Genomic DNA, 27,017 nt, shown 5'->3' on the forward strand with positions numbered 1-27,017 from the left:
AAATAAAAATAATATTAAAACTTTATATTATAATAATATTTTATTCAACTTTCAACAAAACATCTCATTTGAACTAAATAACCAAACGAAATTCTTCTTTTAAACTTCATGTGTACGACATATGAGTACATATGAGTCCATTAATCGCTTCACTGTCATGCAATCTAAATGATCTCAGGAAGAATAGATAGATGCAAAATAGAATAAAGGAGTAGGAAGAAAGACAATTTGAAACAATGGGATAGAATTCTCAATCTTTTCGAGTACAGAATTATGAAAAATCCCAAATAGATATAAAATAGAATCAGATGAAATTATCTCATTCTCAGTTAAGTAATTTCGTGTTTGTGACAACTTTTTAAATGAAACAGCCCTTTTCCAGACAATATCAAAGTAGGAGATGCATGAGTAGATGTCAAACTTTTTGCCCATCAGTGATTCTGTAAATAAACATAACCTATAGTTTTCTAGCTATATTTTTTAAATGTGTTCTTACAAATACACCATTCCAACTCGCACCGAGGCTGATGAGAGCCCCCTCCATAATCAATCTTTGAAACCCACCATAAAGAAAAAGAGTGTACAAAATTCGGCTCCATTGTGCCAAGTTACACGAGCCTAACAGCTGACTAATTGCAACTTTTCATGTCCTCTGCCAGGGCAGCGAAACCAGAAATAATGATCAGACAACTTCCAGTTCACATTTCTATCCTCAAGCTCTATGCTCACTCTATCAATAGATGCCGAATCGCTCGAACCTATGATCATAATCTACACAGTCAAAGAGAACCACAATTTTTCTAGTCTTCCATGCAGCCCCCAAAAATGTATCACGTTGGACCCATCTTAGCATTCAGCCCATCTTATGGCAGAATAGATAGAAGGCAGGGAATGTGGAAGGCCGAATCCTGATCATTTGGAGGCTGCTTCCAACCAATTAGCTTGATTTCCCCGAGTTCCATTACCATCCTAAAGGCCTTACTCATACCTGAGATTGCAGAGGTACCTTACTCTCTGATCCTTCCTCGCGGGATTCCTGCAAATTGTCACAATCATTTTCAGGAAGCGAGTCATCAGAACTTTGGTTTTGGACAACCGCCACTGAATGGCTCTGCAGAGTAGTTGGTTTTCCATCAGATGCAGGCTCATGCTGGTAAGCTGTATTGACTGAAGCAATGTATGATATCCCAAACTTCTGCCCATGAGATAGTCCTGGGCAAAATCCCTGCAGGAAGGACAATGTAATTTTTAACGGTTAACACTGATAAGGTGGACAATCCAGCTAGCATATGTGAAGTTAAGTGTTTGAATATGGCTTATGCACGCTAGTTTTGACCCAGCACAATTCATCCACTTATTGCTTTACTTTGAGGTTTGGTTAAGCACTAAACTGTTTTCTAAATTATTAACGTTTTAAACATGGACAGAAGGCAGGAGTGGGGTGTTCCCTTGGGTCTTCCGGGAGGTAATGCTGAGAATGTAGTTAGTTTGGCAGCATATCCATGGCTGTAGCCTGTAGGATTTATACCTTACACGTGACTTACCTTGGTCTTCTCTTAGGAACAACCTTTTAACAGCCAATCCCATTTGGGATGGGACACTATTGGGAAGATGGAGTGCCAATTGGCTGGTTGGCAGTCCCTGTACTTGTCAAGGGTGGTAGAAATACATTCATCAAGGGCATGCTATTCAACTTGCCTACCTATTATGTCTCTTCTTCTGCTACCTGTTGGAGTAGTCAATTGACTTGAGAAGTAACATCGAGATTTTCTTTAATGGGGAGTTATGGGGGTATAACATAAATTCCATCTAGTGAAATGGTCCAAGGTACGTTTGCCGGTTGTAGAAGATGGTTTAGAGCATTGGCAATGGCTGCCAAGTCCAAATTTTGACTAGAATTTGAGGTTTTGGCTATAGCCAAAACTTTAGGAGAGGTTAATCCACATTGGACCAGCCATCCTAAAGTCAAAATAGTAATATAATATTATTTTAAAAAAACTTAATATTTTGTAAATACACTTGTATTTAATATTTTGTATTAATATTAAAATTTAATATTTAATCCACATTGTACGCAATACCGATTTTACGAATACCAAATTACAACAAAGCCAGGAGGAAACAATGCTTGAGTTGAGGTGAAACGTACTTGGAAAGAAAAACTGGATGGAAGCGGAGAGAGAGAGAGATAGAGAGAAGAGCGAGGGAAAGAGAGAGATAATTGGATGGAAAAATCATAAAATATTGATTTGGTTCTTCTACAGTGACTCTCCAAATATGACTAGGGGCCCTAAATTACTATAACTCAAAGTTTCACAAATATACCTTTGACTAGTCCAATGTAGGAGTTTTAACTAAAAAAAAGCTAAAATTTAGATTTCACTGACATTTGGCTGGGCCAATGCCAATGCTCTTAGGAGTGAGAAACTTAACTCTCTTTCCTTTTCTTTTTTATAAGTAGATAATGCATGGAGACCTGAATCTTCTTTTATAGGTTACAAGGAAACCAGATTTTTTATTTTTATTTTTATTTTTTTTATTTAACTTTTTAGGTTTTCTCTAACGTTGGTAATAACTAATGTATGTGGTGTTTCCAGGACAAATGACATTGAAAACAACCATGGATCAGGATAGCATCTTTTTTTTCATACAGCAACTAATATTCTTTTTTGATAAGTATATATATACAGCAACATATACTCTTAAACTACAATTTTGAACAATAAAAATAAAAAGTAGAGCAGGCCATTTAGCATTGAAGCAAAACCCAACAAGGTATTCTAAAAGGTTTAAAACAAACCACTGACCTTGATCAACCCTGCTGTAGGGGTTGACTCAAAAGTGGAATATAAAGGAAGTCCAGTGTGAGCCTGACCTTCATGAAATCTACTGCCATTAGCTTCTAGAAGATCAGTAGCGATTTCTGATGTATGATAATCTTCTTTACAACCCACACTTCTACAAAAAGCCCCAACATATGAACAATGTTCCCGTACCAGGGATATCTGAGGGGTTGCAGGCAGTAGGTGGCCTTCAGTGCTAAATATGTACCTGTAAATGGTATATTTTCAGTTCAAGGTAGAAAAAAAAATTTACAGAAGTAACTTAGTATCATAAATTCCATCGCCTAAAGATAATCTGTCGAAAGCACAAAAGCACTTACTTGTATGGCCCGTTTTCAACAAGGTTATCTGGACCAACAGCCAAATCGAAAAGAAGCCACAAGTATTTAACCTAATTATGTTCAAGTCATAAACAACATGCAATGTAAATAAAAATGAAATAAGATAAGAATATAAACTGATGCCACATGTCATACATTAGCAAAACATAGAATCAAATAAATGGTTCCCTGCTTGTATAAGGTTGTAACACCCAGGCTCAACACCAAGCCCGCATTCTATAAAGTGCTTTTGGTTAATAAGGTTTGGGAAACCCACTTGAGTTTTAACGAGAAAATTTATTTTTTTAAAATAGAAAATAGGCTACGGGCCCAAAATTTCTTATGGTGGGATATTGGGTTTTACTGGATTTGATAATTAGGTTAAAATCATGCAATATTTTAGGGATCAAGTGGAATCTTATTATTTGTTAATTGGCCTGAATTTTTTTTTGAACAAGTTGGGTTATTTTAGAATTTGTGACTGGGCCCATAAAAATTTATTTGATACTAGGCCCATGAAGAATATTGTAGGTCAAACCCATAAACTGGACCCAAATTTGTTAGGCCCAAGACCAATTGTGTATAAACTCCAAGCCATGCATGAAGGCTCATCTTCCTCATAAAAAACTAGGGCTCTGCTGCACCCTTCCTCCACGTTCAGAGCATCCCAAAACCAAAGCCCCACGTTCAAGCATCAACCACCATGAAACAAGGCTCCCTTTCCCCGTTTCATCCCCATCCACGCCAACCCAAACTGCAAGCCATTGCACACAATCACAATTACACATCTATAGAGAGAGAGAGCCATGCACTAGGCGTTCATCCCCCCTAGCCTATGTTAATAAACACCAGCAACAACCACCATCATCAAAACGAAACAAACCAAGCCCTAGCGTGGTTGTTGCACTTGTGAGTGAACAACCACCTAATGTTACCGAGCTCACTCCTACACGACAGAAGTTGCTAGGCCCACTGCCTCAAGCCTGCATCCTTCACCACTGTTACACCGTACTACGTTATGGCCACCCCAAGCTGTTACACACTCCAAGCCGCAGTACCTCCACCAAGGGCCACGATCACTGTTGCCAACCCATAGATGAGTAAGCCATCCTCGGTCCCTCACGACAAACCGCCAGCCTACACCAACCTCTATAAACCAAACCGAAACTCTGTTTTTAAGACTCAAAACAGAGCACGGATACCAATGTGAGACACAAAATCCAGGCAACCACCTAGAAGGCCACCCAACGTATGCCACTGATGACCACCAAGAAATTTGCATCGAGTACAGCCGTGAAGCCATAAACAAACCGAGACCATTGTGGGCATCCCTCCCACGCTTAGCCTCTTCAAACCACCCAACTCCACCCAAACCGAAAGCCCTACCCTATTCGGCTGCTGCCTTACACGATGGCGGCACCAGCAACTCCCTCTCTCATAGTCCACTGCCACCGCCTCAGCCACCTCGCCGCCGCTTCGTAGCTGGCTCTCACGGTGAGTCTCCGTCGCACGGCCCTAGGTCTCTCTAGTGAACATTTATCCTTACAAACTAAAAGGTGGCTTTTGCATTTTACGTAAAGCTCCTTACGCAGAGAGTAGAGAAGACTTGTTTTATGATATTACAATTTTTCCCTTTGAGTTATAAGCCAAAGCATGAGGTGTTTGAACATATATTTCAGTTGGGTTTGATTTTACGATGGGCCTAAGCTTGACTGTAGAAAACTATTGTGTTATTTTAAGTGGGCTTCGGCTCACTTTAAATTAGCCTACAAAGCTATTTAACAGAAAATATTTAAGGTTTTAAATTATATTAGTTGGTACTAAATTTTGATAGTTAGATTTCAGTAGTAAATACTGGTTTAAAAAAAAGAAAAAGATTTCAGTAGTAAATAATTTAGAGTTTATTGTCTTAGTCGAAGAAATTAAGTGGATATCAATGAATTTGAGAAATGATGATATTTTAGGGTTACGAGAATTTTAGATGTTTAGGAAAAAATATGTTATTTTAGTATTTCATGTTTAAGTATCGAAATATGTGTTCAATTGAAAATTTACGAACGTTATGTGACTATTTTATAGGTGATGCTTAATATTCGTTTGGCACTGTTGTGAAAAAATTCAGAAAAGATAAAAAGTCCATGTAAGCGGAGTTCTTATGCTAGACTTTGCATAAAAGAAATGGACTGAGATTGATACCTTTGTGGTGTTATGGGCTAGTATCCTCAATAGAGCTGGGCTGGGCTGAGCTGAGTAATGCCTAAGAGTGTGGTGGAACTACTAGCGTGCTGGAACATAAGGCATAATAGCACTCAACTGGTAGCAGTGTAGGGAATGATGCCTTTGTGCTTAATGTGGTGTTTATGGTCAGAAATGAAAGATAGGTGTTTCAAGCGTGCAGTGGGGAAAAATCTGGAATTTATTTGTATTCTCTCTTTTACAGTGGTTTTTTGCTATTGTATTGAAGGGTGGGAATGTCCATGAGCTTCTATCTTCTTTTCAGCTCACTAGAATGTAATTAGGTGTCTCACTTTGTATACTTTTTGTGTACTTGGGCATTGCCTAGTTTCATTCTCTTCAAAAAAAAAAAAAAAAAGGACCGAGGTGGATTTTGGAAAAATATGCATGTTTTATTATGAAAAGAAATTTGTAACAACCTCAGTGATTTAATCTGCATTACTCATGAAATCAATATAAAAGAGAAATATTTTTGTTTTTGAACTGTGCAAAAACGAGCGATTATGAAATCTGAAAATTTATGCATGATTAAGTGAAGATGCTCTGAATCTGTTTTTGATTATGTGAGGATATGAATATGTTCAGTACTCAGTTTTGATGTGATGTGGCATCTGAAAACCTTTGGCATAACATTAGAGATTCTGTATCTGGCTCTGTTTCCGCTCTGCTCTACTCTGACCTTACCACGGGTGTAAAACTGTGGCCTCTATTTGGGTTGGTACCAACTTCTTTGTCTTTGAGTGCACTCACTTTGGAAACAAAGTGATTTTTGTGTGTGTTTCCTGTGTGCACACTCGGGGCTCCGAGAATGATAGGGGAAAGATTTACTTTTGTCTCTACCCGGTTTGGCCACCAGGGATAACACAACCCTACTACGGGAGTTAAACATGATCTCTGTTCCAATGTAATGCTCTGATATGATATGATATGATGATGATGCTTAGTTTATGCTATGCCAAAGGACTTTGGAATATAAATATATTTTTTTTACAAGTAAACTTTGGAATATAAATATTTTGAACCATTGCTCTGATAATTTTGATAACATGTTTTGTTTTGCATACTGAAACTGAAAACTTTTTGTTCTACATTTTGTAATCTGTAAATGCTCATGTTTGCATACTAGTATATGTTCTCTGTTTACTGAATTGTTGATAACTCACTCCCTTATCTCCACGACATTTTCAGATGTTTTGGATGTTTCAACTGAAGTTCAAGAATAGGAAGCATGTGTAAGTCTATGTGAGCATAGTGTATTAAGTACAAAAAGGGTACTTGGGTTATTGGAGAATTTTATTTAGTTTCATTTTGCTCTGTTGACTTAGGGTACGTTTGGATAGTGAGAATACTTGAGAAATGTTGAAAATATTTGTGAATAGTTATGAATAGAGATTGAAGTGAGTTTGTGGGTCCCATTGAGAGTATTTTGAGTTGTTTAGATGTGTAAAGTATGTTGAGTTGTTGACTTTTAGATAGATAGTTGAAAAAGGTGTGGGTCCCATAAATATTATAGTGATTTTATTTTTAGTAATAAATATTATAGTGATTTTATTATAGCGATTTTTTAATATTAATAAATATTGTAGTGATTTTATTTTTTATTTATATATAATAATGATAAATATTATAATGATTTTATTTTTAATTTATATATAATAGTGATAAATATTATAGTGATTTTATTTTTTATTTATATATTATAGCGATTTTATTTTTTATTTATATATAAAAGTGATAAATATTTTTTATTTATATATTATAGTAATTTTATTTTTTATTTATATATTATAGTATAATATTTTTTTTATTTATATTTAATAGTGATAAATATTACAGTGATTTTATTTTTTATTTATATATAATAGTGATAAGTATTATAGAATGTTTGTGAATAGTTATGAGTAGAGATTGAAGTGAATTTGTGGGTCCCATTGAGAATATTTTAAGTTGTTTGGCATGTGAAATATTTTCAAAAGTACGAGAATACTTGGAAAGTGTTGAGAGTACTTTGGTAGCCAAACATAGCCTTAGTATTTTGGGAAAGTTGACATTTATTTTGAGACTTTGTGGTGCTCTTAGTTAATTATTTTGGAGTAGTTGATTTAAAACAATGAGATCTATGAGTAATTGAGAAATTGGAGTTTATATCTGTACGGTGAGATACGATTTTAAGTGACAAGAAGTAACTCTCCGACCTATCCGGGACTGGAGCATTATAAAGATAGTCTAAAAGAAACTAAAGGACCACTACCATTCAAGTTCAAAGACAACATTCAAAATGAAGGTTGAGAAATAAGCACTTAGGTTTGGCAAAGGGAAGCCAATTACAAATCAATTTTGGTTTAAATGCGGTGTTTAGCTCCTAATGACTGGGTTAGGTCAGGACTCGGGATGCACCAACACAATCCAACGTGCCCGAGTTGAAGCCATTGTCTAAGTGGCCCTCAATTGGGGCCCAAAACCACCCATGATAGAGTTCCATCAATAGACTTTTCACATTTTTCATATATATAATCTAGCTCCGATAAATATTCTTTCAGGGTTCCCCTGATCTCATCTAGAGGGCAAGAACATCCCTCGGAGGTAATTAAGCCTAGAGGAGAAAGTGCTACCAGATCCACTTGGCAATTAAGATCTTTTGAAGACAGATGATTGCCAAAAACAAAACTCATGTAAAACCGGTACTTACAGTCTCAGCTAAGAAAAAGCTCTCCATGTGATCTTCCTGCGTGTGAAACTCTACATCTGATATATGACAGTATCCACAAGGGCATCGAGCCCCATACTGCAAGCTGGAAACCATGTCCCGACCAGCATCAAGATATCTACAAAGAAAAACCTTGAAAACGGTCTCAGTTGCAAATAAGTCAAGGTAGTGCACATGTGGATATAAACAATAGCATAGACTTGACCAGAAACACTAATTCCCAGTACTCTACGTGGCTTTTATTTCTATAGGGGAAAATACATAGATAGAGCAAAGAGTATAGCATTATGCAGCGTGCTTTTGGGAGAAGTACATGGCAGGGCCATGGAGGCTCATCACAAATTTAAGAGTTTGAAGCAGGCCCGCCACAGATCAAGAGTTCAACCATAATGTAACAATATGTAACACTGAAGAATTGCTTCTGAAGATGTGGGTCTAAAAAATTGCAGGTTCCAGAAGTCTTTCCTAACAAATAAATCATTCAAAGTTGTACTGATCTTATTATGATGTCATGCGTGAGCAATTTAAGGCAATGCACCAAGAAAGGAGAAAGGAGGGTCGCAATAGGTTGATGGTCAGTATACAACCTAGTAACTTCAATGGATTCATTTCAAAATTGCAATACATGTGGTCAACCCCGATTAATCGGAGAGCAACTATAAGCCAATCCCAATTTAAGCGGGATTAAGGCTTGACTGAGTTGAATTGAGAAGATTAAAGATCACAACAAATAAGTAGATCAGAGCAAACCTGGGATCTCTGGTAGCTTTGTAGAGCCAATACGTGCTCTCTATTAACTCCGGACGCAGTGGGTAACTTTTTTGCCCATCCTAAGAAGGAAATGTACAGAAAATTCTACACAATCACTAGACTTAACAACATTATCAAGCTAGTTCTATAAAGCAACAAAAAAAAAAAACACACACACACACACACACACAAAAGAAAATCATGTAAATTGAACCCATTGAAGTCTATAGAAGCTATCTAAAGGAGGAGAGTATAGACGAAGAACGTCTTAAGCTTTTCCATTGTATAAGCAAATATATCATTTATTGATATATATCCTATACCGACAAAGAAGTCAACATTTTTTTTGTTTGTAAAGAGAAAAAATATGAACACAAGCGAACTATAACTGCGGACTTAAAGTCATCAGCCAAACGGTATCTAAGAAATGCTTAAAATTTGTAACATGTCACCGATTTATTACAATGTGAGATGGCTCAAACACATTCAAGTTCATTCTACCTGAATAACATTTGGCTGGTGGAGGTATACCAAAGCATTCTAAAGTTCTACCTTTCATAAACATAACCTAGATATTCAGTGGTGTACGTGCTGTAAGTCTAAAACTAATAAAGCATACTGGAAATGCAGAGATTCCAAGATGGCAATCTAGTTCGCCAAATGGCATATGGGTGTCATGTACGCACATATATCAGATCCTTAACTAAGACATCACCACACTCTAGTAAAATGCCCTACAAGCAACATCAGTTCAAATAGCAATTGCCTAGGGGGTTCAGATAGTGATGATTAATATACCTGAACACTGAGCGTAGCAAGATTAAAACCCTCAGGAGTGAAACCATATCTTTTCCAGACACTAAAGAAGGCAGTATGTGTTTGAACTGCAGGATCGATGTCCCCAGCTAACACCTTCGAGCATGAGTAATATACATATAATCAGAAAACTTCCAATAATCCAGTTCACCAACAAATGGCATCGAAGATAGAATAAAAATAGACCGAAAACCTGAAGGCCAGGCCAGAATGCCTGCAAACTGTTAAACAATGGCCAGACAATAGCAGCAGAATCCATATTTACTTCCACATACCTGCACAGGCACCAAAAAATAAACCAAGGCCAACAAAGCTGAATCCAATAAAAAGATTGAAAGAAAAAGGATAATGATAAAAATAGGGCAAGGGAATGTCTATTTACAGAGTGGCACACAATAGCCACAAGCTTTTACCAAGGATCATTGTAAAGATAGTGCATAGCAGCTCTGTAAGCTTCTTGGAAAATGAACAGAGACTCTTCATCTCCAAACAATACATAAGCCTGAAACATTGTCAAGAAAGGTTAACAAGAAAAAACTTATCAAAAAGAAAAAAGAAAGGTTGACAAAAAACTGAAAAGAAATGTAACAACCCAAATTCATCCAAAACAAGCTTTTAGCAAGATTATTGACATATCATATGTGTCAGCATACAGAGCTCAAATTAGTTCATGAGAAGGCTGTGACCAGTTAAAATACTGACTTTATTTAACTAACTGCAGGGTATACACCTCAGAAGCCTTCTAATGTTCACTGTAGAAATAAACAAATCCTATGTACAGGTGAATGAAATTTAAAGCCTCATCATCTTCTTCCACTTCTATTCTCCACTCAATTCCATTTTGTCGGTAGAAGACCATAAATTGAACTTGAAAGGAAAGCGGTAAAATTGCAAGTGGAGTAAATGGATTCCTCAAAGAAGGCAAAACAAAGGCCTAACAACAATAATAAAACAAGGGTTACTTTATCTTTCTGCTAACTATCATATTAGATATCAATAAGTGATTCAGACTATGGTTCTTCTACCTAAGGCTAAAAGCCATCCTGTTAACTCACTATACACACTTTTCAAGAGTGCTGAAACAAAAGAGTTACAAGATAAAACATCTCAATGCTTGATTTCCTCGCTGTTCGGAAGGATAACAATTTACAAATTCTCTAACGAACCGCCCACTATCAATTTATCACAACTCCAAAATACTTTCTAGTAAAATAAACCTATATATTTTCAACAACACAAGCAATAACTATATCTGCAATCTTCCCTTTAATAACACAAGAACATCCCCAAAAGAAGTTTTGCACCAGGTATAATTAGAGATTGCAGCATATACCTTGTATACACCGTGTACTCAGATATTGCCCATTGTTTTAAAAGATATTTAATCTTATAAAAAAAGTTACAATAGAAGTATATAATATCCAGCACCCTTACCTCACTAATTTATATCACTACAATTTTGTCTAATGACATAAAGAAGGCATCGTGCATCAATGGAGAGAACTAAGCTCGTTCCAAATAACAAAAAGGATGTTATAGAGCTGAAGCAGGTTTCAGCATTTCAATTCATGGTACTAACCTTTAGGAGATACTCGTAGAAAGAGTCGATACTAGTTCCTATTCCAGCATCCTGAAAAGGCAGCATACATCATTTTCCTTAGTGACAAAATAAGTGGGAGGAAAATTTGCGTCTCCCCAAAGTAAATGGAATTTTAATTTTGTGGAATTTGTAAGCTGGTTGACAATAATTTAGAAACTTTTCAAACGCACCTCAGATAGTAAAAAGCATGAACTATTATGGATCCTACTGATGCATCTCACCTCACTGCGTATGTATGTACATATATAATGGCATAAGTTTTATGTTTATAAACCATAGCTGAGTGCACCATTCAAGAAACTCAAAATTGAAAACTTTATTTACTTCAATAAAAGATTGTTGCTCAGCCTGTATAATGAGTGGTGCAATAGCTCAAAGATGTATATCCACATTCACAGAAAAACTGACAATGCTGTCAATAGGATTATACAAATTGCATTAACTATTTTTTTTTATAACCCAAAGACCGTGCAAACGCAACATGTCTTTTACCCGGTTAAACCTTGGACCCATGTAATCTATCCCCATCACACAAATCAGATAAATCATGGGCCTTTCACCAATGGGACGCTGCCCCTAGGTATTGTTTTCCCCCAAGGGTTTATACAAATTGCATACCTAGAAAATTACATATGCTTCTTCATGCATGGAGAATAGAGAGAGAGTAAAAACGTGAATGCAATTATTTTTTTGTAAGTAATAAAAAATTTTATTTGGAAATGCAAAAGGCATAACCCAAGGACACAAAGTTACATTTAATTATTATCATTATATACCTCAACTACGATACAACAACTAACTCAGGAAGATCTATTTAATGGACAAACAAATAAGGCAAAAAAGATCTAAAGCATTCTCACATGATGGCCTTACTTCATCCAAGCCTAGGACCAGATATGTAAAAGTCAAAGATTGAGACACAACGTAAAGTTTATTTTTGATCACTTATACCAAAAAAAAACTAATATTGGCAATATGATGTTTTCTGAGAGAGAGAGATTAGACATTAGACACTACAGAAACTCATAGTAGGATGGCCCTCATAGAGAAATCACGTTAAATAGAGTGTTACCTTCTGTGTCCATTCACCTGTAAAAACATTGATATGGGCACCAACTAAATTTAGTTTTGAACGCCGCGCCCAAAGTCCACGAACTGCATTTTTGGTAACTTCTTCAAAAACTGCATGTTCATGAAGTTGAGCAATATTTCAACATGCGTCCCCCACAGAAAAGAAAGGAAAAAGAAATGGAAAATAATGATATTAATGACAAAAAAAATATAAGGGAGGCAAGGAGGGAAATACAGTGGTATCCAAGACCCTACGTTGAGAACCTAGTCTATCAAGCCAGAAATGAAGAGGATAAAACCAGTACTTCTACAACCTCCTATGCAATAAAAAGTGTACAAGAAAGGCTAATGTCTCGACAAACACATAGAGCCATCATCTATAAAGTCACTCAACAACTTACAACTTATAAAATATCTAGTAGAAGTTGCACAAAGACCAGGACAAGCAAGGAGATTGAAGAATTATTAAGTTTAAACAACTGGACCAAGGCCCAAGCATATTTCTAGAAAGTCACCAGTGACGATGAGTAATGGACAACATGGTTATAAGTCTGTTAGTGTTTCTTTTTATCTGATTGAACAGATCACCTCTAGGTACCTTCTGCTCAAGATCAAGGGGTCAACAAACTCGTCTCGGTCGAAAATAGCTTAACTGTTTCCTCATTCAGTAAAGAATATTTTTTTTTTATTCTAATAAACGTCCAACTTGGGAGAGAAAAAGGATTTAAAAACCAAAAAGAGCAAAGAAGAAGAAAACGGAAGCTTGAACGATGATCCTAAACATTATTCTTCAGGTCAAAATGGAGGTAGTATCTTTTTTTTTTTTTATAAGTAAAAAGTTATATAATTATATTCATAGAAATAAGCAAAGCCCAGGTACACAGGTAATATACATGAGAAACACCTAACTAGAGTTTACAATAGAAAGTAGAAGGTCATGTCATGGACACTTCGTCCATTACAAACTATACCAAAAAAAAAATAATAATAATAAAAACAAGGACTTAAAGAAGAAAACTTTTAGCTCATCCGTTGTTCTCTCTTGATCTTCGAAACTTCTAGCATTTCTCTCCCTCCAAATACACCAACACATACATATAGGAATCATTCACCAAATGGCCGCTGTCTGTGAGTTATCATGAAAATGGAGGTAGTATCTAGCCTTACCTATTATTATTGTTTTCTTTTTTTGATCAGTAACCTATTAATTAACAGTGCTATGACGTATATAATAAGAAGGCTATATTCTAGGTGCCCTTTTTTATATCTAGGTTATTAAAAAGGAAGTAAATGCCAAAATGAATGCTACCATGGTACAAGAAGTATATGTAATATTCTGCATAATACGACAATGTCATAAATATATCCTCCCACATATATTTCGCTAATCAAGGGGTTCACAACCGTAGTTTTCCAATATTAGTGAATATTTGGTATCTTGGCATCTTGTCTTCCCTTGCAACAAAGGTAAAACTTACCGGGATCATTCGTCAAACGACTAAGCACTCCAAATTCCAACGTTAAAGTCCCCCCACCAGCAGTTGATGTTATCTAACAGACCAAAAATTAATTTTTTAATGCTTTACATAAATAGCACAAAACAGAGAATTAAAGAAGTAGTACAGTTACCAAATGAATGTCCTAGAAGGAGGTTAATGATTCTTAAATTCGAGAGTACAAACTTGCATATTCGCTCATTGTCCTTGGCAATTAGATGTGTAATCATATACCCTATTAGTTGAGGTACAACAGCAATTAGCAAACTGGAAATTAATCAGCTGAGTTTTCACGATTTTCTTCTCTCTCTCTCTCTCTATTTAGATGTTCCACTTGTATAATTCTTGTGTACTTTGGGCCCTGACATTTGTGTCTCCTGCTAAATTCTTTGATTACTTGTCAAAAATTTAAAAAGGTGTAGAGTCCTATAATGTTATTAGCTGCTTTCACGCGAGAAAGTCAAGGCAAAACTCAAGAGAAAGCAAGCTTGCACAAAAGAAGGAGAAAATGCAGAAAGGCCTTGCCTTGCTTTCATGTTCATCAACTCCATACAAAAGGTTGACAGATCCAAATGGAATTCCTGCAACACATGATATCTGAAAATGGTCATAAAATGATGGATCCATTACATTTGCAATGCCCCCACATCTAATATGTACTTCATCCACAATTGAAACCAAAGTGTTTAATGTACAATCATTGTTCAGCAGACGGTGTCATAGCTACCCAACTGCTTTAAGAGAGAATGTAGCAAAATTGCTTTCCACAGAGCCAAACTGCTAAAGTTTCACAAAGCTAGTCATTCATGAGCCGTTTGCCAATTTACAAGGTCCTCAATAATTTTACTTGAGATTTAAATCCCTATATTAACATTCCTTTACGGCCTACCAATTTCAACCCAAGTAGCCTATCAGAACTAGACAGGTATACAGTATACTAAACATGGCAATCCTTCATTCCCTATAATTGTATTCTTATATGTTAGGTGAAAACATTCTTAATTTAGCATTCCAAAAAATGATAAAAATATACCATCAAATAACCAAAAAGTAACAAGATTGAGAAATAAATACCCTATGTGAATAAACAGCCCAAGAATTTAGGTCATAAAAAATGCAAGACAAGTAGCTAAATTCAAACTACAATAAATTGGGAAAATCAGTTAAAATCATCTAGTAGTTATACCTGTAGGAGTGTCAAACGCAGGTAATAACCTCCGGGCCAAATCCTCTGCTAAGTTAAGCAACTGGTTGTCATAAGATGGTATTTTCATGCCCTGTAAAGAAACAATACAGAAGAAATCAACAAAGACCTTCAGATAGTGGTATACAATATACAATTCATATTAAACGTGTTTTTTTTAAGATCAGGAGTGCTCCTTGGATGAGTTCAAGAGGTTCTTTTTCAGCACGCTATTGTCTTATGCTTCTGTCATTAATGTAATGGGACTAGTTTTCATAATTTAATTTTATCCATTTCTAGTTCTTAGCTGTAGTCAATATAAGAGATCTACGTAATTAGCGCAGAAATTCATGAAAGACAAAAATAGAAAACTCAACACTATTGTGGACTAGGGATGCTAGGTGGGTCTCCTGTACCTGGCACGCCTGGCCTACGCTATCCACCCTTGCAGATACCAAGTAAACAATCCATGGGTCTCTCTTTTTTTGTTGGGGCTAAGTAGGGGTGATTAACGGTCCGGTCGGACCGACCAGACAGACCGTTTCGGTCCGGACCGGACCGGACCGAGACTTGGACCGGTCCGGTCCGGTCCATATTTTAGAGGACCAAAATCATTCGGTCCGGTCCACGGTCCACAGTTTTTTCGGACCGGACCGGACCAAATGAAAAATTTTTAAAAAAAATATTTTTTATATATAATAATTGTACAATTAACAATATAAATTTTTAAATATATTATTAATACTTGTTAATATTCTATAAATTAACAATATTTTATATATATCTTCATTTAACCTATCACTATTAACAATATAAAATTTTAAATATACTATTAACACTTGTTAATATTCTATGAATTAATAAATATATAATATCAATTAGTTAATTATATAGTAATTATATAAATTAATAATATAATTTTCATCTAATTTATTATCATTGACCATATAAAATATTTTTTTATTGAGTTTGTTACATAATCCACATTAATAAGTCACTTAATTTAATTTAGTATTTTAAATAATTTTTTTTATTAATTATTAAAAAAAAAAAAACAGGGCGGACCGACTGGACCCGACCCGACCAGCTATCGGTCCGGTCCCTTTAGGTGTTCGGTCCGGTCCGGTCCGGAAAAATAATGGACCGAAAATTTTCGGTCCATCGCCGGACCGGACCGGACCGGCCCGTTTGCAGCCATAGGGCCAAGAGACCCACAACCATGGATCTCTCTCTAGTTGAGCCCAAGAGACCCACAACCATATTTGTTTAAGGCCTAGTGGTTGTTGAGGCTAAGAGTTTATTGGATTGGTTGAGGCAGATCTGAGATGACCGTGGCTGATGGGAAAGTTTTTGCACCTAGAGGCGGCTAGGATGACCATGGTTGAGGCAGATTTAGTTGAGGCAGCAGGGATCCAGGCGGTGGTTGAATGATTTGTTTGGGGGGGGGGGGGTCACCCCATAGACTTCAAAACTTTTTTTTGATAATTAATAAGAATTTTATTACCAAGAATAGACACAGCACAAGTACAGAGGAAGTAACCAAAAGAAATACCTATTGCACACTGGAAAGCAGGAAACTACGACAGAAACAGATTCAATACATTATCATCATTCCTTGCAAAGATCCTAGCCCACAAACTCAAAGTAGAAAAGAAAAAATAACGAACGCTCTTTGTTTTCAAAACATCTCTCATTCCTTTCCAGCCATTAACACCACATTCAAAACAGAGGAATCATTCACCATCTGGTAGCAACACATTTCTTTGCCTCAAAACCACCCCAACATGCAAGGAGATCCACAACTTCCTTAGGCATCACCCAATATAAACCTGTCCGACCAATAACCTCATTCCACAAAGACTTTGCCACCTCGCAATGTAAAAAAAAAAATGATTTACAAATTCACCATCTTTCTTGCACATGACACACCAATAAGCTATACACAAACCATGTTTTCTATGGTTATCCGTGGTCAATACTTCCCTAGAGCAACCACCCAACGAAAGAACGCCACCTTAGTAGGTACCTTTACCCTCCAAATGCTTTTCCAGGGGAAAACACAGCCAAAATGACAATTAAGCACCTTATAAAAAAAGCTAACTGAGAACCTGAAATTTATAGCATGGTCCATTTCTTCATCAGACTCCCTCAGCTCTCCTGACTCACTTGCCTCGAGGAAGTACATATTTTGCCCGAATCTTCTTCCATAATGGTACAGAACAATAGTCTCATTGGAGTAGATACACGAATCACTTTAAATATAAGAAGCCGAGCGGGCGGATTGGTCCGAGTGGGCTTCGATACATTTCGAAATCAAGAAATTTCTACCGGAGCAGGTGCTATCCGAGAACAATTAGCCGATCTGGATTTGCGAATTATTATAAATTATTCGTTGGTAGAATGGAAAGAATTAGGGGACGAAGAGTCCGCGGATAATGAATGGGAAGATCTCTGCCTCCTCCTCCCCTCCAAGAACAATTTGTATCTCAGAGTTTAAGCTCTGGGTGCAAGGGACCCCAGAAACAAACTCCTCAATGGACCCAGAGACATTACCACTCAATTCCACATCTCCCTCCACCACTTCCACCCCCTCTGAAACCCTCTCATCGCCTTCACAACTTAGCTCAATAGGAACCAATAACGATTGAGAAGAGAACCTCTCAACCCCGAGATGAGAATCTCCCTTCTGAATCTCGGGCTCGGAGGAAGACAACATGCTCCCCTTCACCAGAGCTGAACACACCACCTGAGTACCCTTAGAGGAATCGACTACCACTGTCGTCCCCTTCTATGAAGAAAGCTCAACCTTCTGTGCCGTCGAGGGTATAATATGAACCACCTCAGAGTTCCGATTCTTAGATCTGAGTAACTGATCAATCGCCGGTGGATGGACCCCTGTCGGAGAGCCTCTTGGAGACTTACTTGCCGCCATCGACCCTGTCTGTGACGTCGTAGTGTCCGTCAGAGCCACTAAGCCCTTGGGCTGTCTAAGCCCTATATCTCGCGTGAAGGCTTTGCCCTCCAGAAACCAGGCCCATTCTGGCCCACAGGCCCATTTGCCAACTTAACATTAAGACCCACAGGCCCATTCTGCTGCTCCCCCATCCTTTTTCCTTCTTCTTTATCCTCCAAATTTAGGCCCAAACCCATAAACAGACCCAACCCTTCATCTACCTTCTTCAACATTGTCCCCAACCTCTCCTTCCAACCAAATAACTCTACCCTTACGTGCCACAGAGACCCTTTAACTTCTCCAACTTTCTGCAACACCTCAGCAAGCCAACCATTCTTCCTTCCATCCATCTGCTTCCACCACAAAACGTCATTCCTTTTGTTACCATCCAACACCAATTCATCCTTCGTAAATTTACCAACGCCAAAACTCTGATGAGGAACAGAACCCTCCTGCCTTGGATTTGTTAATGCTAACAGGTAAGACACTTCCCGATGATGATAAACACCTTTCGAAGATGTATAAAAAATCATCTTCTTATTTCTAAAAACCCGTTCGCCACCACCCTCCGTAGGAGCAACTCTACTTTCAGAACCTGAAACAAAGTTCCTAAAATCAACCATCTCTCTCATTAATCTCACAAAACCTGCCCAACCACCCCCTTTTCACCCTTCTGGAATCACTACAATTCCATTCCCCTTACTAGTGCCAAACTCAATCAGCTTCACAAATCTACCAAACGCGTTTTGACACTTTTGGACCATAAAAACTCTATTACCATCCCTTCTTTTCTAAAAAGAATCTTTATTGCCCGCTATCCTCGAACAATCCTCCACTATCTTTGCCATCCAAATAACCATACCTCTGCTGAGATTGAGAGACTTAGACATCTTCTTGCTCCTATAAATAATACAAAAAAAGTTACCACCTTTCCAATTAAACACGAACCTCTTAGCTTCTATCCAAAAACTACGATCCATCTTCAACAAACATAAGATAAAACTAAAAGAAAAAAAAGACAGAGGGAACATGAATAAGGGAAGCAAAGAAGTATTAAGGGCTATCCTCGGCAAGAAGCGCCAAGGATGGAAATCCCGGGTCCTTTGGCTGAAGGAAGGTGACAAGTGCACGAAATTTTTTCACCGTATGGCGAACTTTCATCGAAGAAATAATGCAATTGAGGTTCTTCATGATGGTGAAAACGTCATTTCAGATCAAGAGGTCATTAAAGATCACATTGTCAATTTTTATAAGAAGTTGTTCAGCGAAGAATACTCATGGAAACCAAAGCTTGATGGGCTGTTTTTTGACTTCATTGATCAGGCAAGTACAGAATGGTTGGAGAGAGCTTTTGAAGAGCATGAAGTTCTCGATGTGGTTAGAGGAATGGAAAGGGATGAGGCTCTAGGTCAGGATGGTTTTTCAATGGCTTTTTTTCAATCTTGTTGGGATATAGTGCGGGAGGATATTATGAAGGTTTTTCGTGAATTTTATTCATTTATGAAATTTGAGAAGAGTTTCAATGCTACATTTATAGCACTTATTCTCAAAAAGGTAGGGGCTGTGGAGATGCGTGATTTTCGGCCTATTAGTTTGGTGAATGGGGTTTACAAGATAATCTCTAAGGTGTTAGCTAATCGTATGAGTGGGGTGTTGGGAAATATTATATCGAAATCTCAAAATTCCTTTGTAAGAGAGAGACAAATCCTTGACTCGGTATTAGTTGCTAATGAGTTTGTGGACAGCAGAATTAAATCAAATGAATCTGGAATTTTGATTAAATTGGACATGGAAAAAGCGACCGTGTTAGTTGGGATTTTCTCCTGTATTTGCTTGGGAGATATGGTTTTGGAGAGAAATGGTGTATGTGGATCAAACATTGCATTTCGACGTCGAGATTTTCCATTTTGGTGAATGGGACTCCAGCTGGGTTTTTTAATAGTTCACGTGGTTTGAGACAAGGAGATCCGCTATCTCCTTTTCTTTTCGTCTTTGTCATAGATGCATTGAGAAGAATGTTGGAAGCAGCAGTAAAAGGTCGGTACTTGTCGGGTTTTGAGGTGGGCAATGAGGAACGGAATAGTCTGACATTTCTCATCTTCTTTTTGTCGATGACACATTAATTTTCAGCAAGCCCAATCAAGAACATATTCGATCTTTGAGAGCATTGTTGTTATGTTTTGAAGCCGTCTCAGGTCTTAGGATTAACCTAAACAAGTCTGAAATTGTTCCGGTGGGTGTCGTAGGTAATATTTCAGTTTTGGCTAATATTTTGGAGTGTAAGATTGCTTCACTGCCGCTAAAGTATCTTGGTCTTCCCTTAAGGACTCCTCACAAATTTGTTTTGATATGAGATGGGGTTATTGAGAAGATTGAGAGAAGGTTGGCTGGATGGAAAAAGTTATATTTGTCTAAAGGGGGAAGAATTACTTTGATAAAGAGTACATTGTCTAATCTTCCTACGTATTTTCTTTCACTTTTCCCTTTGCCGGCTAGGGTTGCTAGTAGAATTGAGAAAATTTATCGTAATTTCTTATGGGGAGGAATAAGAGAGGAAAAGAAGTTTCATTTGGTTAGTTGGAATAAGGTGTGTCAACCGGTTTCTTTAGGAGGATTGGGGGTGAGAAATTTGAGATTATTTAATAAAGCACTCCTTGGAAAATGGCTTTGGAGATATCATGAAGAGAGAGATGTTTTATGGAAGAATGTTGTTGTTGTTGTTAAATATGGGAATGGGTGGGAGGATTGGTGTTCTAATGAAGTTAGAGAAGCGTATGGGGTGAGTTTATGGAAGGGCATTAGGAAAGGTTGGGGGGAGTTTTCTAAACATATTAAATTTAAGGTGAGGGAAGGGAAGAAGATTCTCTTTTGGCATGACATTTGGTGTGGGGAATCAACTCTTAAATCAGATTTTCCATCTCTTTACAGGATTGCAAGGGATCAAAATGTTGTTGTGGCAGATTATCTTCAATGTACAGATAATAATATTCTTTTTTTTTTACAAGAGGTAAACGAATAATAATATTCTATGGAATGTTAACTTTATTAGAGATGTAAATGATTGGGAAGTGAATGTTGTTTCAAATTTTCTGGGAAGAATTTATAACTCTAAAGTGATGCAGGGAAGAGAGGACAGTCATTTCTTTTACTCCAAATATACCACAACAAACGAGCAGATCTTCACCTTCCACAATCATGCACACTGATGGCTCTTTTTTTTTTTTTTTTTTTTTTTATAGGACACTATCCAACATGCTAGTTGATCTACTACCAAAGAAGGCATAACTCATTCTAGACCTAATAGGCCAAAAACCATGGCTATAAGAGAACCTAAACATCTACCTTGTATGTCTCTTGGCATTAAAAGCAAGGTAAAGTACATTTGCTGCATAACTTTGACACAAACTAATAAATATACAATTTTTTCCCGATGGATGTAAAATTACAAAATCAAGTCACAACATCAAGTCCTAGCAGCAATCAAGTACATCAAGCAAACACCCAGAAAGATCAAAAGCACCAGACAACCTTTTTTTTCTATTGGCACCAGGTGTCTAGGAACAGCATCCCGACTAATCCCGGGGGTGCACAGGCCCTCGGAAAGGAGTTTCCCGGAAGTGCACATTGGGTAATTCAAGAAGAAATCCTCTAGTCCGATAACCCCTAGAGATTGTTTACACCCAAGGGGATTTGAACCTTAGACCTGGGGGAGCATACCCCCAAGCCCAAGGCCTTCACCAAAAAACCTTAGAGCAAGGTTATATTATATGATAGGGCAATGGAGTATCAACTACTTTTTTTTATAATTAATAAGAGAAACTTTATTCCAAGTAATTAGGCATAACTCAAGTACACAGGATGTATACAAATGAGAACACCTACTTACAAGCTAAAACAAAAAACAACTAAAAAATTACAATCATTCCCATTCCTTACTATTACGGAGATATGATTTGGGATATGATTTATTGTATTTTTGGTGATAGTTTCCTTTCTAGCTAGATTAGATATTAATGTAAATACTTACCTTGTTTAACATATTAGACGCATAGAATCCGGCAACAATCTTGTATATTCTCTTCTATATAATGAAAGCAAACCCTCGGTAAAGGGCATTCAAACCAATTTGACACTTACAAGATTCTTCACCCAAAAACTTTAAGTGCCAAGGAAAAACCCCCTAAGTTCCCCTAAAGAATGTTCACAATTTTCAAAGCACCTCCCATTCCTCTCCAACCATAAACACCAAAGCAAGCACAAGGGGATCCTCTTCAACACTGCAGTGCTGTTACTTCTTCCCACAATACCTTGCCAGCATGCAAAGAAATCTACCACACGCATAGGCATCACCCAAAAAATGCCAACTCTTGCAAAAATCTCATTCCACAAAGAAGTCGTCACCTCACAATGAAGAAAAAGATGATCAATAGATTCACCATCCTTCTTACACATAAAACACCAATCAACCACCGGTAAGCCTCTCTTCATCAAGTTGTCTGTGGTTAAAATTCACCCAAGAGACACCAGCCAACAGAAGATAGCAATCTTACTAGGCACCTTGGCTCTCCAAATATTTTTCCAGGGATAATCTTTGACCCCATGACAGGTTAATACCTTGTAAAAAGGACTCGCTGAAAATCTGGAATTAACTGTATGCACCCACTGCAGACTATCCTCCATGTTCTGATCAAGCTTCATCTCGTATAATCCTCCAAATAAATTAGAAACTTTGCATACTTCCCAATCCTGTACATCTCTTGTGAATTCCACAGTCCAGTGAATCAAATTGTTAGAAAAGTGCTAGGACTCAGCCACTGCAGCCCCTTTATCTCTAGCAATCCTAAAAATATTAGGGTAAACATCCTTAAGAGGATAATCCCCACACCAAATGTCATGCCAAAAATAGATCTTTGCCCCATCCCCCGACCTTGAATTTAGTATTCTTGACAAAGCCCCCCCATCCCAGCCGAATAGACTTCCACAAACCCACCCCAAACATCCCTCTTACATCATTCGTACACCAACTCCCCCACATCCTCCCATATTTAACGTCCACAATATTTCTCCAAAATGCATTACTATCATTATGATACCTTCAAAGCCATTTCCCAAGAAGAGCTTTGTTGAAAATTCTTAAATTTCGCACTCCCAAACCTCCACAAGACACCGAGAGACAAACTTTATTCCAACTCACCAAATAAAACTTTCTTTCCACCCTATTACCATCGCACAGAAAATTCCGATGAATCCTCTCTATTCTTTTAGCAACCCCAGCTGGTAAAGGAGAGAGAGAGAGAGAGGAAATAAGTAGGGAGATTAGTCAATGTGCTCTTAATCAAGGTAACTCTTCCACCTTTTGACAAGTATAATTTTTTTCCAGCCAGCTAACCTCCTCCTAATCTTCTCAATCACCCCATCCCAAATAGAAACTGATTTGTGAAGAGCACCCAAGGGTAGTCCAAGGTATCTCATCGGTAACAAAGCTACCTTACATCCCAAAATATTGGCCAGATCCAAGATATTCCTGACCATACCCACTGGAACAATTTCAGACTTGGAAAGATTAATTCTTAAACCAGAGACAGCTTCAAAACATAACAGTAAGGCTCTCAAAACACGAAGGTGATCCTTATTGTTATCACATAAAATCAAAGTGTCGTCTGCAAAAAGCAAATGTGATACTGTAATACTATCCCGAGTCTCATCACCCACCACAAATCCCGACATAAATCTTCCTTCAACAGCCGCTTCAAGCATACGACTCAAAGCATCCATCACTATTACAAAAAGGAAAGGAGATAAGGGGTCTCCTTGCCTCAAATCCCGAGAACTGTTAAAAAAACCAACCGAATTGCCATTCACTAATATCGAAAATCTGGCCATCGAAATACAATGTTTAATCCCTGAACATCACTTCCCACCAAAACCAAATCTCCCAAGTATGTAAAGAAGAAAATCCCAATTGACATGATCAAAAGCCTTTTCCATGTCCAATTTAACTAAAACTCCAGATTTACCCATTCTTATTCTACTTTCCAAGCATTCATTTGCAATTAGAACCGAGTCAACTACTTATAAGTGGATAACAGCACCACTAGGGTTTGGCCTACTGGAAAGGTGTAGCTACATAATTACAACCTAAAACAAGAGTGCAGATAACTCTCTTGTTGTTAAATTGCCCTTTTCCCATAAAAAATGGTTGTTAACAACTACACTGCATAATCTTTTCTCGACCAAGCAACCTCAGCAAACCAATTTTACTATTCCCTTGAGGCCCACCTCCCATCGAAGAAGCAAAAATATCGATATAGCTTATATATCATGCTAATTAAACTACCCATGAGTTGCATCGTTCCTTTTAGGTCGATCTAAAGCACATCAATACTTTTTCTGGAAAACCAATGCTTTAACTAAAAATAATAATAAAATTGTAATGAAAATAATTCGTAAAGGTAAAAGCATAACCAATACCGTAGCATAATCACTTGCAATAAGATGAGCAGAGAGTAAACCTCCAAGAACGCGAATAGTAGTCTCAAACACAGACACTGTCTTATTCTGCAAAAACCCATAAAGAAAATCCAAAGTTATGCAGCAGGTGACCAAAGCAATTCTAGCCGAAATTTAAACGTAAATTAAAAAAAATAAAAAATAAAAAATCGGCTAAGCCTTTTGTGTTCTTCAACAAACTTTTGATTACTTAAAAAATATGCTAAAAGAAAATCTAAATGACATTAGTTATTAAGATACAGAGTATTACAATTTAAAATACATGCATATACAAAATGCAAGAAACCCGAACAATTCCACACAGCAAAATGAAAACCAGGATTACAAAAGAGCAAATCAGCATGTTGGGAGCTTTATAAAAGTTGAAATTCAGAATTTTGATACTATTCAATGGGGAGAAGAAAAGCAGTCCTCAGTTATTTAGAATCCATCATCCCCATATTGCATTAAATGAAAATCTAGTCCCAGCAGATAAGTTTAAACATTAATTCACCAACAAAACAAATGAGCACTACTCACTATGTCAAACCGAAGGCTTTTACCAATCCATTCGACAGATGCAGCAAAGCGTTCCTTGTCACCAAGTAAAGCCAGCATGTCTAAGGAGTCAATCTGTGACAGTTACATGACGGCAATGTGCTATGATCCTGAGGGTAACCCTCGGGATCATAACACAATGACAGGTGAGACATACAACAACTTGGATATAGGTAAAATTTGGAAAGGAGAAATTCTCATACCAAAGTCAAGGCATAACCGCCAAGTGTATCCTCTCCTCCACATGTTAAAGGTCTTAGTTCATCAAGTGGAAATGCATGGTCCATGTATCCATTAAAAGCGTGATAGAACATTCCACGCACCTGGATTGCAAATTGAAATGTATCTCTCCCACTTTAAAAAGATCAAACAGCACATACTAACACTGCCATCAAATGCAAATAGAAAAGCATGGTGCGGACAATTTAAATATTCGGATCTTTCACATCAACTCAAAACTCCTGTTACGTAATGGGGAGAATTTACAAGGAAAACAATCCAGGACATGAAATTTTGAGCTATTTTTGAAATATCATTTTCTGCTCCTACACCAAATCATCAACAACAGCATTCTACGTTAATATCACGCAATCAGTTATGAGTTTTGCCAGCAAAATTCAAGCCCATATGGAAAAGTGTACATGTAGCTATAAGAATAGACAATTTAAGAGTCCAAAGGCCCTTCATTTAGAAGTCCAACATGGGTCATTGGAATCGGATTCTGTTTTGTAAATTCCCGCTGCCAAACATACTTTAAGATAAATTTGCGTCGCGAGTACAAATCAACCGACTGTTCCATCAAATGAGCATAGTAACATAAACGGCAAAGTGTACATGGCATTCTGACAATGAAAATCTTAAATAAAAACCCTAATTCCGCTTCCGAGCTGGATCTGAGATAGACAGAGGGTTACCTCGTCTCGGAGCTGTTTGGCTTCCTGAGGAGTGACGCCCTCTGCGAGAGCTCTGCGCATGAAAGCGTTGTGATAGGCTGAGACAAAAAAGAAGAGCCATAGGAATTGAAAGACTGGTTTCTTAGCTTCCATTCTTCTGCCTCCCTGTTCGTTTGTGTGTGTCAACTCCGTCTTAGACAACACAAAACAATGGCATCTGGCTTTAGCGCTGCACGCTTTCGCTTTGTTATGTTATGCCTTTCTCTGGTCGGCAGCGTACACCACGTACTTGCCTATCGGATTATATAACTCCATAAACAAAAATTCCCCTAATTCCTAACTTTAGTAGACGTTTGGTTTCGAAGATAATTTGAGATGGATTGTGAATAATAATGAGATGAATTATGAATAGTAGTGAGATTTATGAGTTAAAGTTGCTGAATAGTAGTGAGATGAGTTGAGATGAACTGAGATGTCCTGCGAATCCAAACGTCTCTATCTTTATATAATATTGGTAGTGGGGTTAATGCAAAGAGTATTTGATAAGAGTTCACCAATTTAGAGATAAGGTGCAATTTTTATTTATTTATTTTTATTCTATTTTGTTTTGTTTTATTTTTTATCTTTTGCCTAGGCAATCATCTTATAAATTTATGAGTGATCACTTCCTGATCGTGATTTCTGATCAAAAGGGGTAAATTTTAAATTTTAATATTACTGGGAAGAATAGAGGATAATTGTTCCGTTATTAAAAAGAGCTCCCAAAAAAAGACAGCTTTATATTATTTTTTTCTAAAGAAAATGACGAATTTAAATCAATAAATGTCAAGTCGGCTTCGTTTGTTTTTACAAATTATTTCATTTAATTATTATAATTTTTTTAAAATAAAAATAATATTATAATAATATTTTATTCGACTTTTAAATATACGAGATCGTAATTTAACCATAAAAAAATAGAGTGTGAAATAGAATCTAGAATCAAATATATAGTTTCAATTCCATTCCACTCAATATATAAAAGATACCATGTTTCAGGAGTTTTGTCCTCAATAATGGGTTGAAAGATCATTTCTGGGTGAAATCCCACTCCACAAATTATA

General features: G+C 37.1%; 1 protein-coding gene across 3 annotated transcripts; it reads right to left on the reverse strand.

The window, feature by feature from the left end:
- Positions 1–438: 438 nt before the first annotated feature.
- On the reverse strand, positions 439–26,232 carry LOC109004344 (alpha-mannosidase I MNS4). Of its 3 annotated transcripts, none has more exons than XM_018982867.2 (17): positions 25,936–26,231; positions 25,225–25,344; positions 25,004–25,096; positions 24,446–24,532; positions 15,025–15,115; positions 14,364–14,419; positions 13,821–13,893; positions 12,344–12,453; positions 11,251–11,301; positions 10,085–10,173; positions 9,865–9,946; positions 9,654–9,767; positions 8,856–8,935; positions 8,088–8,223; positions 3,164–3,234; positions 2,808–3,051; positions 439–1,225 (listed from the first exon to the last, which is right to left on the reverse strand). In XM_018982867.2, exons 1-17 carry the CDS (start codon positions 26,065–26,067, stop codon positions 983–985), a joined length of 1,872 nt encoding a protein of 623 aa, XP_018838412.2. In that variant the 5' UTR covers positions 26,068–26,231; the 3' UTR covers positions 439–982. The 3 variants fall into 3 exon arrangements, with proteins under 3 accessions (XP_018838412.2, XP_018838418.2, XP_018838417.2); XM_018982872.2 differs by having other exon boundaries at positions 1,091–1,225; positions 2,876–3,051; positions 25,936–26,232; XM_018982873.2 differs by lacking the exon at positions 25,936–26,231 and having other exon boundaries at positions 25,004–25,131; positions 25,225–25,337.
- Between the last annotated feature and the right edge of the window lie 785 nt (positions 26,233–27,017).

This window comes from Juglans regia, chromosome 12 (genome assembly GCF_001411555.2).
Source record: "Juglans regia cultivar Chandler chromosome 12, Walnut 2.0, whole genome shotgun sequence".
In the NCBI taxonomy this organism is placed as follows: domain Eukaryota; kingdom Viridiplantae; phylum Streptophyta; class Magnoliopsida; order Fagales; family Juglandaceae; genus Juglans; species Juglans regia.